Source organism: Anneissia japonica, unplaced genomic scaffold, assembly GCF_011630105.1.
Source record: "Anneissia japonica isolate Jap-2015-1 unplaced genomic scaffold, ASM1163010v1 scaffold288305_len43931_cov101, whole genome shotgun sequence".
Classification (NCBI taxonomy): domain Eukaryota; kingdom Metazoa; phylum Echinodermata; class Crinoidea; order Comatulida; family Comatulidae; genus Anneissia; species Anneissia japonica.
In genome coordinates this window covers 20053-33508 of record NW_022752945.1, presented here as the reverse complement: position 1 = coordinate 33508, position 13456 = coordinate 20053, and the positions used below count along the sequence as shown (strand labels likewise).

The following is a 13456-nucleotide window of genomic DNA, read 5'->3' as shown; positions in this document are numbered from 1 at the left end:
ACGAAAATAATAATAATAATAATGGTGGTGGTGGTGGTGGTGGTGGTAATAATAATAATACTAATAATAATAATACTACTAATAATAATACTACTAATACTAATACTAATACTAATACTACTAATACTACTAATACTACTAATACTAATACTACTAATAATACTAATACTAATACTAATACTAATACTAATACTAATACTACTAATACTACTAATACTACTAATACTAATACTACTAATACTACTAATACTACTAATACTACTAATACTAATACTAATACTACTAATACTAATACTAATACTAATACTATTACTACTACTACTACTACTACTATTACTACTACTACTAATACTAATACTACTAATACTACTAATACTACTAATACTAATACTACTAATACTACTAATACTACTAATACTACTAATACTACTACTACTACTAATACTAATACTAATACTAATACTACTACTAATACTACTACTAATACTAATACTACTACTAATACTAATACTACTAATAATACTACTAATAATACTACTAATAATACTACTAATAATACTACTAATAATACTACTAATAATACTACTAATAATAATACTAATAATAATACTAATAATAATACTAATAATAATACTAATAATAATACTAATAATAATACTAATAATAATACTAATAATACTACTACTAATAATACTAATAATAATAATACTAATACTAATACTAATACTAATACTAATACTAATACTAATAATAATAATAATAATAATAATAATAATAATAATAATAATAATAATAATAATAATAATAATAATAATTGTCGTTCTTATATAGCGCTTAATGCCTTAACAAAGCCTCTAAGCGCTTCACATTACTACCCCGGTCATTGGATCAAACACATATGGAACACATTGCACACCAAATTAAATTATTAAATTTAATATTGAAAGACCCTATTTAACTGCTTGTTTTAATTTGTATGGTATGTTGATTGCGTGTCCTATACATAATTAAGGAGCAAGCACACAATTAGCAATACTGGTATGTGTCAATCAATAAATCTCTTTTTATTTACGAAATATAAAAGCGCGTTCACTAATGGTGTTATTCCACGAGTTCGTAATAAGATAAAAAAAAACAAAAAAACAAACAAAAACAAATCAATGCAACATATAATCTATATATATTAGGCCCATATACAAATGATACAACATACAGAATTTAAGACGAATTATCTTGAAAGATATTCGGTCACTAATCTTAAGCCAGTGTAGATGTCAAAGAACAGGTGTGTTATATGTTCACGTGTCTTTGTATATGTATGATCCTTACAGCTCTCGTTATCCTAAGATGTTTATTAGGCAAACCGTGGAGAAGGCCATTAAAATAGTCAAGTCGTAAAAATAAAGAACTAACCATCATTTTAAATGCTTCAATAGAGAGGTATTCACGGATACATCCAATTTTTCGTAGATGAAAATGGATGAGTTGCAAGTTTGATTGATCAAATTTTGTTTGGATGAGAATAACTTCCGACTTGGCATCATTAAGACGCAGTTTATCAGGAGTGAGCCACTGTTTGATATTTACAACGCAATGTTCTAGTGATTTGATATTGTAATGCCTTATAGCCTAAGTTTACCAACAGAATGCAATATAATTAAAAAAAAAAAAAATCAGAGGCCCAAGAATAGATCCTTATAGCACAATATGACATAATTGTTTAGGAACATACTTTGATATTTGAATTGACAAACATTCATATCTACTGGACAAAAAGGATTTGAACCATTGGATGACGATTTCACATAGACCTTCGTTAATCAGCTGTTGTAGTAAGATCGAATGATCAACGGTTATAAAAGCTGCTAGCAGGTCCAAAATGACAAGCAGTACAGCATTACCAGTTATTAAGTGACAACACAAAATTAATATCGTTTCGAATTTTAGGTAGAGCTGTATCAGTACTATAGATCTTTTTTATAACCAGATTGAATGGCTCAAAAAAGTACATTCTTAATCATATACACTTTTTTTATTTTAATATAAGAACACATTTTACAAGAACACTGAAGCAGAAATTGCTTAAAAATTAAGAACAAATAAAAATAAACTATTGAGGCTGAGGTAAAATTTCAAATAGGTTTTTATATTTAAATAACCAACAAAATTATATCTGTACATTATGTGCAGTATGACTATGTAACCCTACATAATACAGTCAAGTAGGTGTACCTATCTGGGGCCATATTTTGTGGGTCCATTTTATCGTACATTTCAGTACAGTGTATACTGCTGTACAAAAAAATGTGTGTAAAATAACAATAAAATAAAGACATTTTGAGCCTGATATCGGCCACAAAATAAGAACACTGAACCGGGACAGAATTTACTGGTTCGTATAAAAAAAAGTGCACTCATTCAGTTATGAAGCAACAACTTTCTCAATCACATTTTAGATATAAAAAAAAAGAATATATAAGTCTGAAATTTTATAAAGTGTTGATATCAAGAGATTATTTCTTCTGGATAGAGCTTACCGTTGATATTTTTAATGAATCACATAATGATCCATTTTGTAGAGGAAAGTTAATTATTTTGCAAATCAAACCAAGTAGCTGGTGTACCTAAACAGCTACACTCCGATCAGGGTAGGAATTTTGAGTCGGCTGTTATTAAGGAGGTGTGAAAATTGCTTGGTACCCATAAAACCAGAACGACACCTTATAACCCGAAGTCAGACGGCCGAACATTAGTGGATATGGTAGCCATCATGATACAGCCGCATTCCGACCAGAGTGGATGGAACGAGGTTTTGCCATACGCAACGTTTGCCTACAGGACTACCCCACAGGAGTCCACGGGGAAACCCCCTTTATGATGTTGTTTGGCAGAGAAGCTGTGGTACCCGTGGACTTAGATATTGAACCGGCAGAAGCCGTACAGGTGGACGAGGATCTTGCAACCGCTACCAGAAACCGACTTCAACTAGCTACAGTACGTGCTCAAGAGGTCCTGAAGAAGAGCTCTCGACGACAGAATCGGATGTATGACCGGCTGTCGGGTGGACATTGCCTGAACGAGGTTAATTTTGTACTCATGTACGATAAGACAAAGAGAAGAGGGGTCTCCCCTAAACTTGAGAGTCGATGGCGTGGTCCTTATTTGGTCTGCAAGAAGCTGTCCGAGGTAACCTATTGGATCCGATTAAGCCCTAAAGGGAAATACCAAGTGGTTTACTTTGACCTACTTAAAAGTTATGAAGGGGATGTTCCAGAGGCTTGGGCTATACCAGAGGTTATGACTCCAGGTCCAGAACCAGCTATTGACCAAGAGTCAACACCCGCACTGGTTCGCCCGGCAAATGTACCTGAAATACCCGACGCACTGAGACAGTCCGACTCCTTAGAACCGGAGGCTGATAACCCGCCACGGTATCCTAGACGGCGACATCGAAAACGTCCCGCACGATTTCTCTGATATTAGTACGAGGTGAGAACAGCTATTGCCCCAGTGTTAGTAATTGTTGTCTTCTTTTTCCTAGATTGGGACCATGAGGGAGTGTAAAAGCGGAATTCCCGACCGGCACTGCCCTACGAGTACACCGAGAAACCAAGTGTCCGAGATGATTCGTATGTTCCTATTGTGGTGGCCTATTCCGGGAACAAGCTGCACTGGACCAGCATGAAGTCCGGAATAACGGATATGCCCACTCAGGAGGACTTCGGGGGCGACCAGATAGGACCGGTCTAATGGAGAAGAAAAACAAAGAGGAGATAGACCTATGCGCCGCATTGCCGGAAATCGAACTGTCGCCAGGGTCCCAGTCCCTATTGGACGAGGTGGCGAAAGAGGAGGGAGTCCCAAAGAAGGTTCGGCGGGTGTCGAGGGGGAAGCCGTCGTTCCTATCCAGAGAAACCCTCGCAACAGAGGAATGTGTTTTCGAGCGCCGGGTGGCCGACCGAGTTACGAAGGTTGTAAAGAACCGGAATATAATACAGTATCGCGATGGGAACGTCAGTCAAGTGGAAGAGGTAGCCGAAGAATATTTCCATGATTAATTAGCTGTTTTGTTCTGTTTCTAATCCTTTAAGGAATGATGCCAGGTGCATAATATACCCTCTGGTTAGGCCTAAGTGATTTTAATTGTATTGTTTCTAATCCTTTAAGGAATGATGCCAGGGGCATAGTAGACCCTCTGGTTAGGCCTAAGTGATTTTACTTGTAATTTCTAATGATTCATTCAAAATTAAGCTACAAATTGAACTGAGAGGAGTGTGGGGGGGGGGGCAATGTAACGAAATCCGACCCCTCAGGAGCCACCCCTTTCTTACTTTATGGAAGAGTCCTCCTATGGGACAGCATGATTGGTTGATAATGATAGATGGGTAATTTGAGAATGGTTGGACCCGAATTGGATCAGTCGAGCTGGGAACCCCAACAGTACCGGACCTATTATTTAAAATCTTTATCCTTGAAATATCCGTCCACGGGTGTACACAGTTTAGGTATGCTATTCGAAATTGTCAGTACACAAAAGGCAACTTCTTGTGAACACTGGTTGCCAAGATATAAGCACCATTTTGTCAACACCAGTCACATGTGATAAATGCCTTGTAACATAGGTGAATGGTCAGTATTGCCATATTTGTTTTTAAAAAAAGATTCGAATTAAGTTAAGAGAAACACGTGTAAATGAATAATTTGAGATCACAAGTCTCTACAGTAAGTATGTATAGGGGTAGGCATATATGCATTGAAACATGTCAAAGGTCAGAACAGCATTTCCGGTCATTTTTTAGCAAACTATTCTGTTACACGAAATAGAAACACGAATGTTCCTAACAATTTAATATGAAGAGAAATGAGGTATGAAGATTCTATGGCTATGACCTTCAAACATGTCCAAGGTCAGAAACGGCTTTTCCGGTCGTATTTTAGTAAAAAGCAAATATAAACATGAGTATTCCGAACAAATTGGCACTAAAATTAACTCTCTACCACCAGTGGTTGTGGAGATAATAATGACTCAGTAACTATGAAGTTTAAAACATGGTAAAGGTCAAAAACAGCATTTCCGGTCATTTAGCAAACTTTTTTATTAGACCAAATAAAAACATTAATGTTGCGAACATATTGACACCACAATCAACTCTTTACCACCAGTGGTTGCGGAGATATAATGAACCTATTGCTATGATCTTGAAACGTGTCAAAGGTTAGAAACAGCATTTCCGGTCATTTTTTTGCAAACTATGTTATTAGAGCAAATGGAAACATGAATTTTAAGGTGGACTACATCTATATGTTATTAAAAAAAAAACACCTATAAATGTCCTGGCTCTTTTTTTTTCTTGACAATTCTTTCTTTTTCTGTGGGGAATAATGTTAAATAACAGTTAGCTTTATTACACATGTTTCGGCGGGAACCTAACACCAACAGCACAACAATACTTGTGATAGACAAAAGATGACCAACAACACTATTTATGAATACAAACAAAGCGACCGAAACAACAGCACGTCCAGTGTTTGCGAAGGTCAAAGGTGCAGACGATGGCTGAGAACACAGTTGATCCAATGGCCGTAACAAACCTTTACTTTGTATCACTTATTGTGGTTCCAACCGGCAATTTAGTAGAGATAAAAAAGAAACTTTTTTTACCGGCAGTGGTTAAATAATGCGTGTGATATGTCTCTGCCGGCACCTGCAAAACATACAATACGCTACAGGAAATTTAATGAAAGGTTAGACCGATTTTTACTTTTAGCAGTGTATTTTTACTTGGCGTGTCCAACACCCAGACGTTTGCTATAGTATACTCTGGGGACTTGGACATTATTTATGTTGACAGAACTTTCCGTTATAATTTCTTGAGAGTGTCTGACTTCATCCTAACATTACAAATTCTGATTTTTTTTTAAATTAAGATTTAGTTTATTCTTTTCAGCCAATAATAATGACCTTTGTAAATTGTGATCTTTCAGAAAGATACCTCTTAAACTATTTTATCGTTTGAGCCGCAATTTTGAAAACATATGGTGGTAATTTGTCAACCTGCTTATAATTAAAAGAGATGTTGTTCAGCAAATTCACATGACACGGGTTCGATTTAAATAGCTTTTTTGTAAGGGTTCTCTTTATTATAATCAATGATTTTTTCCTCTCTTTTGTGAGGTCTTTCCACCTTTATTTCACCATTTTTCCCCCAGATTTTCAAATTTTGACTATCAATATTAAAAATTTTTATTCACTAAACTCGGACTGCGGTAATATTAATACCAATTACATAACTAAGTCATGCATACACTATGACCTTAGCGTAAGTAAGATGTCAACCAGTATATTGAGCTTACAATCTAAAGTGTTCAAACTAAACTTTACTACATTGCTGTATATATACTTTTAAATATGTATATATTGTTTTTTCTTATGTGGTTACCAAACCTTATTCCATTGTTTCTTTTCATATTTGTTTTAAAATATTTATAATAATATAACTATTAATTAATTTAACATACATTCAAATACTTTACAATTTAATCCCAATTATTCAAATATACTGTAGTACAATAATAATAATACTAGATAACAAAATAAAACTCATTCAAGTATAACGTTCCATTCATAATTATTTCCTTTTACAAAATTCTTAAATATAATCCATGCATTTTTACAAACTGGCTTACCTAGCTCTGTTAGAATTTTAAATTTTGTATATAGCAAATACTGCAATGGAATACATTTCATTTTTAAATCTGCTATCACAGCCTATTAATAACTATTTAAAAGAAGATTGATTATTGTCAAGTTTCTTAAATAGATTTTCTATCTTTTTCTTCGACTGCTCCACACGTATCGCATGTGTCAGCGTGTTTTAACTTCCATTTAAACAATTGCCTATTTGTTGGGGAGATTTTGTTTAACAATTTATAATTTAGTTGTGCATATTTTCTATTTTTATCTTCCTTTATTTTTCTCATCCAGACCTTAGACCAGTTTATTTTTTCTCCAATAAATATATCCCATTTACTTTCAACATAGGGTGGGATAAACATTTTATCAAAAAAACATGAATAAATGTCTTTTGTTTTCATTTTACCTATACTATCATATTCATCAGCCATCACGAAATCGTCATTGCCAATACCATTGTAAAGTCTTATGACGTACAACCACTCTTTTGGAATAGTTTGTATTAACGTGGCATATTCACTAAGCCAGTCTTTCCAAAAAAATTGGTAAAACTCTACGGTTAAACCATCGCACCCGGGCGATTTGTTTAGCTCTATTTTATTTTATTGCTACATCACATTCATTAATTGTGACAGCACCTTCACAAAGAGTTCTTCATCTGTCAAGCAGGTTACGTTTAAGTTTTTAAAGTAAGCGTCTATATCAGTCAGGGGAATCGCCTTATTTGCATATAGAAGTTTACTTTTTCTCTCAGGATTTCCTTTTGGTCTGACAACACTACACCAACACCACACCACATTAGATTTTTATACTTTTTATGTGTTTTTAAAATTCGTTGTTTTTCTCTAAGCTTAGAAAATATTTAGTACTACGTTCACCCAATTCTATCCACTTTACACGCGAACGTATATATACCCTTTGTCTCCTTTTCATAAATCTTTTTTAATTTTGTCCTATTTTTTAAATTTTTGTCTCAATGTTTCCGTTTACACCATTTACGAGATCCTCATTCAATATTTTTATTTCATTTTCTAAAGTTTCCTTTTTTTTTGTATATGATTTGTTAATTTTTTTTTACCCCAGCAAATAGACGCCTCTTTTATTCTGCTTTTCATGAGTTCCCATAATATATCCGGGCTAACATCACTCTCGTTCGCAAAGGTATCAGTAATGATTTTTCTAACGAAGTTTTAATATTCATATTATGCAACAGACTATTGTTGAATTTCCAATAACCAGGTCCATTTTTTGGATTCGTCAGACTCAATCTTTAAAGAAATCGTCTGATGATCAGTTAGGATTGCTGGTCGAATGTCGCATGACACAACTTCATTAAAATCAAATAATTGTTTTGGCACGAACCAGTAATCAAGCCGCCTATACACTTTTTTTAACTTTTTCTGCGCCAGGTAAACTGTATTTTGTCATTATTTTTATTTCTCCAAGCATCAATTAGGTTTATTTTTTTCATAAAATGTTTAACCGTAAACACACACGTGACAAAAGACTTTCTATTAATTAAAATTTTATTTAATTTTTATTGTATCAATACGTTTATCAATTACGTTGTAATCAAAATTTTTTCTAAAAAAATTGACACTCTTGTGCTATTTGACCTTGGAAGCCAATACCATTCCATAAAAAAATGTAATTATTTAATAAATCTGGTGTAAGATGTGTTTAATGTAAAAAGTAACAGATCTGTTTTTTGATCATTACACAATGCAAATATTTGCCTTTGTTTATTTTCGCAACCCTCTGACATTTAAAGAAATTAAATGCATAGAGGTCATAATATGTAATTAAAAGAAGCTCCTATAGAAAATTTTATACAAATTATTATTATTATTATAATGCAAATGAATTATTTGCGATATAGCCTATACGTGTATAGGTATTGAAGAAATTTGGAATTACTTGTAGTAGCGTTTCAATGATTTTTGTCTTATCTACACCGGCTGCAAGGTTGGGACCAATGTTGGAAAAATAGTTATTAAAATATTAGCGATTTCCTAATTATCCTTTGAAATGTTATTATTATTATTATTATTATTATTATTATTATTATTATTATTATTATTATTATTGAAAATAATTTAAGAAAGTTGACTTTTCTTTTTCGATGGTATAATATTATGTCAATCGTTTTTACGCTACTGTATCAACAAAAGGAAAACAAAAGCAAGAAACTGTATGTGTACTGAACTAAATGTGTCTTGTCATGGAACTAACAAACTTGTAAATTCAATTAGTGATAGATTCATAGCATAATAAATGATTCTGCCATCAGACTGGTAATTTCTGTAGGTTTAGAATAGTTACAGTAGACCTACAGGTAGGTTAATTTTAGTTTTATTTTACTTTTTACTTATTTTTTACCTTGAATCTCATTTCTTTACAATGGTTGTTTTTGTTATTGGGATATGAAAAAAATAATTAAAAAAATGTTAGGGAGACAGTTCGTTGTTTTCATTGTTCACAATGGCGTTTTTAAGCTTATTACTTATCTTATTATTATAAATAATAATAAGACTTTCAAAAGAAAACAAAAACAAAATTTGTCTGGGAATTTTTGTATTAAAAAAAATAGTGTTTTGTGTTATATGGAATTCTTTATTAAAAAAGAATAATTTAATAGAAAAAAACCATGTAATTTAAGAGTCCACATCTCATAGGTACTAATCCCATGTCAGGGCGTAATAATCCCCTGTCGGAGGTACCAGCTCCCTGTCGGGGAAGAGCTGGCGCCACCAACCTAATGCAAACACTCGTACATACGGCGCTCGAGATTTGATTTTTTTCTTCGATGATCTTGATGAAAATTCCCTGACAGGTGGGTCCAAGCGGCGGGTCCAGAGGTCCCCGACGGGGTGGTATGAGTACAATACGGGGATGATATGAGTACAATATTTTTAAATTTTGGTTATTTTCACATTTTTTCTTGGGTTTTATTTTTACAGTTGCGGGCTCACCCTTTACTTTGGCCGGCGGTCAATGTGGTCGAGTCTGCCCGGGCCTAGCCTGACGAGGCCTAGCGTGGCAAGCCAATCAATCTGGCGAGTTTCAACGCTTCCTGTGAGAATTTGAAACACCACTACTTGGCCCACAGTCGGTCCGCCCGAGACGGCTCAGCCTGGCCAAAACGAGGGCATAGCATCATATAAACATCCTAAAATCTGCATCTTACTTACATCTATTATTCTCAATTTATGAAGCGAAAATTTAAATGAAAAGGGAATATTAAAAATATACTGCTCACTTTTGAAATTAATAAAACGGAGTTGCATATACAGAGAGAATCTGACAATCTTTACCCTTTACCCCGATCTGTCATTCCAAACACCCTTAAAGTTTTGTGTCATTTTGAGTACATCATCTTGGACAAGATGTCAATAATGTAGAGCTCGATATTTTTGGCAAAATTTACTGATTACTGATGACAAGATATTCTCATGGCTTTGGAGCGTTTATAGTCCAATATTTAAATTTCTGTTTATCTTGCTTTATTCTTATACCAGCAGTCATGTTATATGATTGCTCTCTGCTTGTACCTATTAAATCCAAATATTTGTTTGTTATTCATCACTTTATTCTATTTCAACATAAAGAACATACATATCAAAAACGAAGAAAAAATCTCATTAAGAACGAATCGAAAAATGAACAGATAAGCCATAGACTCGTTCATTTAACAAGACATGCAATAGAGACGAAGAGGGACATTCGCAAAAAATATGATTGCAGGACATATAGAAAATGTGTAAAATTTACACATTTTCTATATGTCCTGCAATCATATTTTTTATGAGTGGGAGTTACTCGAAACTTAAGCCCACATACATCATTTTTTGCTGATAATATTTTTAAGCTTACTGGTATTGCGTTATTGTCGTATATCGCAATTGACATGGCGGCTCCGGTCGTAATTACAATGCTGTAAAATTGTAATATATTCTCTTCTCTACGGATGATATTTCTAAGTAAGGATGTTAGACTCAATCTGCATAATACATACCGAAGTGTTAGAATCGTAGGATTAAATGTGGTTATATTAGATTTAAGACCAGCATCTTCTGGAAAATGGTTAATTGGAGGAGCATTGCATCTAAAAGAAAATCAAATACGTGAAATATTATTACTACTTAGTGTCTTTTCGGTTTCGTTTAGCCATAAAATCTTTATTACATATTAAGACAATTGCTTGTAATCGGGTGGCGAAATTGAAAAAAAAAAAACGACCAATAAAATATTGACTGCACTGACCACAAATAGCCATACCAAAACTAAATACTCGAATGTTCGTCAAATTATTCCGGATGTTTTTTATACTAACAAAACCCCAATACAAACTAATGAAGCTGTTTAGAATCATCGAGATTATTGTGATATAAAAAAAAAAAAAGAATTATATCAATACCTGGAGGGTGTAAAAAATATATAGTAAATGTTATTAATTAAAAAGTTTCCATTATAGAATAGAATAAATAATAAAATGAAATATATGAACAGTCTTAAATTAGCGTAGCTTATTAAAATAAAACCATATGATAATAAATATTATAAAAAAATTACAAGGTATTTGATAATAACGGTTACATTTTACCGAAAAAAATAAAAACAAAATGTTTTGCAGTATGAAATGAAACCAACCTAATAACAAAATCAGCCATGTCTATTTCATTGCCACATTTACTTCCACTTAAGATTCCACCATTTCCCACAATAGCACATCGTTTATTATTACCTTTGATAGGGGATATCTAGAAAAAATATACCCATGATTACCGTTTTCATATTCACATTTGTTTATATTACATTCATGTATTTGTGTCTCTGATATTCGGTTTTATTTTAATGAATATATATATATATCTGTCTCTTATACACATCTTGTGTACTGAACTAAATGTGTCTTGTCATGGAACTAACAAACTTGTAAATTCAATTAGTGATAGATTCATAGCAAATAAATGATTCTGCCATCAGACTGATAATTTCTGTAGGTTTAGAATAGATACAGTAGGGACAAAACATGTGTTGCAGAAACCTGATTTAAGTTTGGTTCTTTACCAAAATACATATTTTTTACCAATGAGCCCCTAATTATGTTTTTAATTAACGCTTTGCAAGTGCTTTCGTATCTTTAATGTCAGCCAAGTGGTTATCAATTATCAAGCCGAATAAAACGGGAGAGCATGGTAGGCCGTGAACCAAATAATTAAGACGAGGAAAAGAAAATGACAAGGAAAAGAAAATGGCGACCAACCATCCCTGATTTCCAAATTTACTATTCCGTGCTTGAGAAAATAATATATTTTGTATAACAGGCCATCCAAAGCGACATACAGACAGCATGCTCTATCTTAAAACAATAAGTACATATTACATAATACATAATAATAGTAATGACTATACCTTTGGTAGCATGTTGTAAAACTTTTTACTTATTGTTACGGTTTTATTCTGGTTCATGTATCTTATAGTTTCAGATAGTCTGACGTCATTTTGGTTAAGAATCATTTCAGTATGAACTGACTTTGCAATCTCGTTTCTAATGAAATAAACATAATAACGCCAATTATACAATTTTATGCTTGTTTTCTAGATGATTTTACGACTGGCAACTTTAAGATACTTAAAGGAATTAAAATGTAACAACACCCCTCTACCTTTGCTATTACTTCTCACCTAAAAAATTAAAACTTCGAAACAACCATACATGATTATTTTAAAGCTAATACTGAATCGGTAGACATGACAAACGTCTTTAAAAAAACGTTTCATTGAATAAAAAACGAGAAAAAAAAAAAAAAAAAAAATTGAACGCAGTGTGTACCTTAGTTTATACACATTCGATATGTTTAGTTTCCATGGTATCTGTAATGTATCTGCAATGTCTTTAATATTTTGTTCTTCTTCAGAGATACCCATAATATATTTCGTTTCTTTGTGCTTTCTGTTCTGTTCTTTAGATGAATTTATTAGTTTTGCCAATTCTTGGTGGGCTTGGATTTGAAGGGGGAACAAATCATTCTTTTCCAGAACACCTTTACACTTACAGGGAGCCAACGGTTGAACTTTCCACCTTGAAAATAAATAAATGATATGTACATATTAAGGACAAAAATATAGATATGAACAGAATAAAAAAATTATTTTAATATTCTGTGAATATCATAACCACTATAACACAGAAGCACTGAAACGAATTAAAGTTTTATGTAAACTATCTTAAATAATATATTATTTGCACGGAAATGAAATTTCAAGAACCGGTACATCCGAGCAACATCTGATTCTTTTATCGATTTTGTTTTTCTAACAAAGCCTTGTATTCAATTCTTTCTTCTTCAAATTTGCTTTCTAGTGGCTGAAATTGATAAAGCTGATCCATTTCTTTGCTTCCTTTTTCATTTTTTCATATGTCGCGCTATACGATATTTGTATTACATAACCAGGATGGCTGTGACTGTTATACCTAGCCTATTTCATCAGCTCTACTCACAATTCAGTAAACATTTTCAGTAAGCGCTTATACTAATATTTTAAACCGTCATTTTAATACTTTGACGTTTGACCTTTAGTGTCTCTATAAATATGTTTTATATGGTGTAGGTGTAATGAAATAAAATAAGTGTGTAATTCCCTTTCTATTGACACCAAACATGACCATGTGTTATGTGGTGCGTCGGCAATCTTGAAATTCAAAATTGTGGCTCATGACGTAAGAACAAACATGATTAAATTCACAACAATCTAGCT

General features: G+C 32.8%; 1 protein-coding gene across 1 annotated transcript; it reads right to left on the bottom strand.

Moving 5' to 3' along the window:
- Positions 1-10378: 10378 nt before the first annotated feature.
- On the bottom strand, positions 10379-12779 carry LOC117122485 (alpha-2,8-sialyltransferase 8F-like; the record flags this gene model as incomplete). Its single annotated transcript, XM_033268073.1, has 4 exons — positions 10379-10799; positions 11345-11454; positions 12110-12245; positions 12531-12779. Coding segments are annotated over 4 exons (916 nt in total), but the record flags the coding sequence as incomplete, so codon positions are not given.
- Positions 12780-13456: the final 677 nt, after the last annotated feature.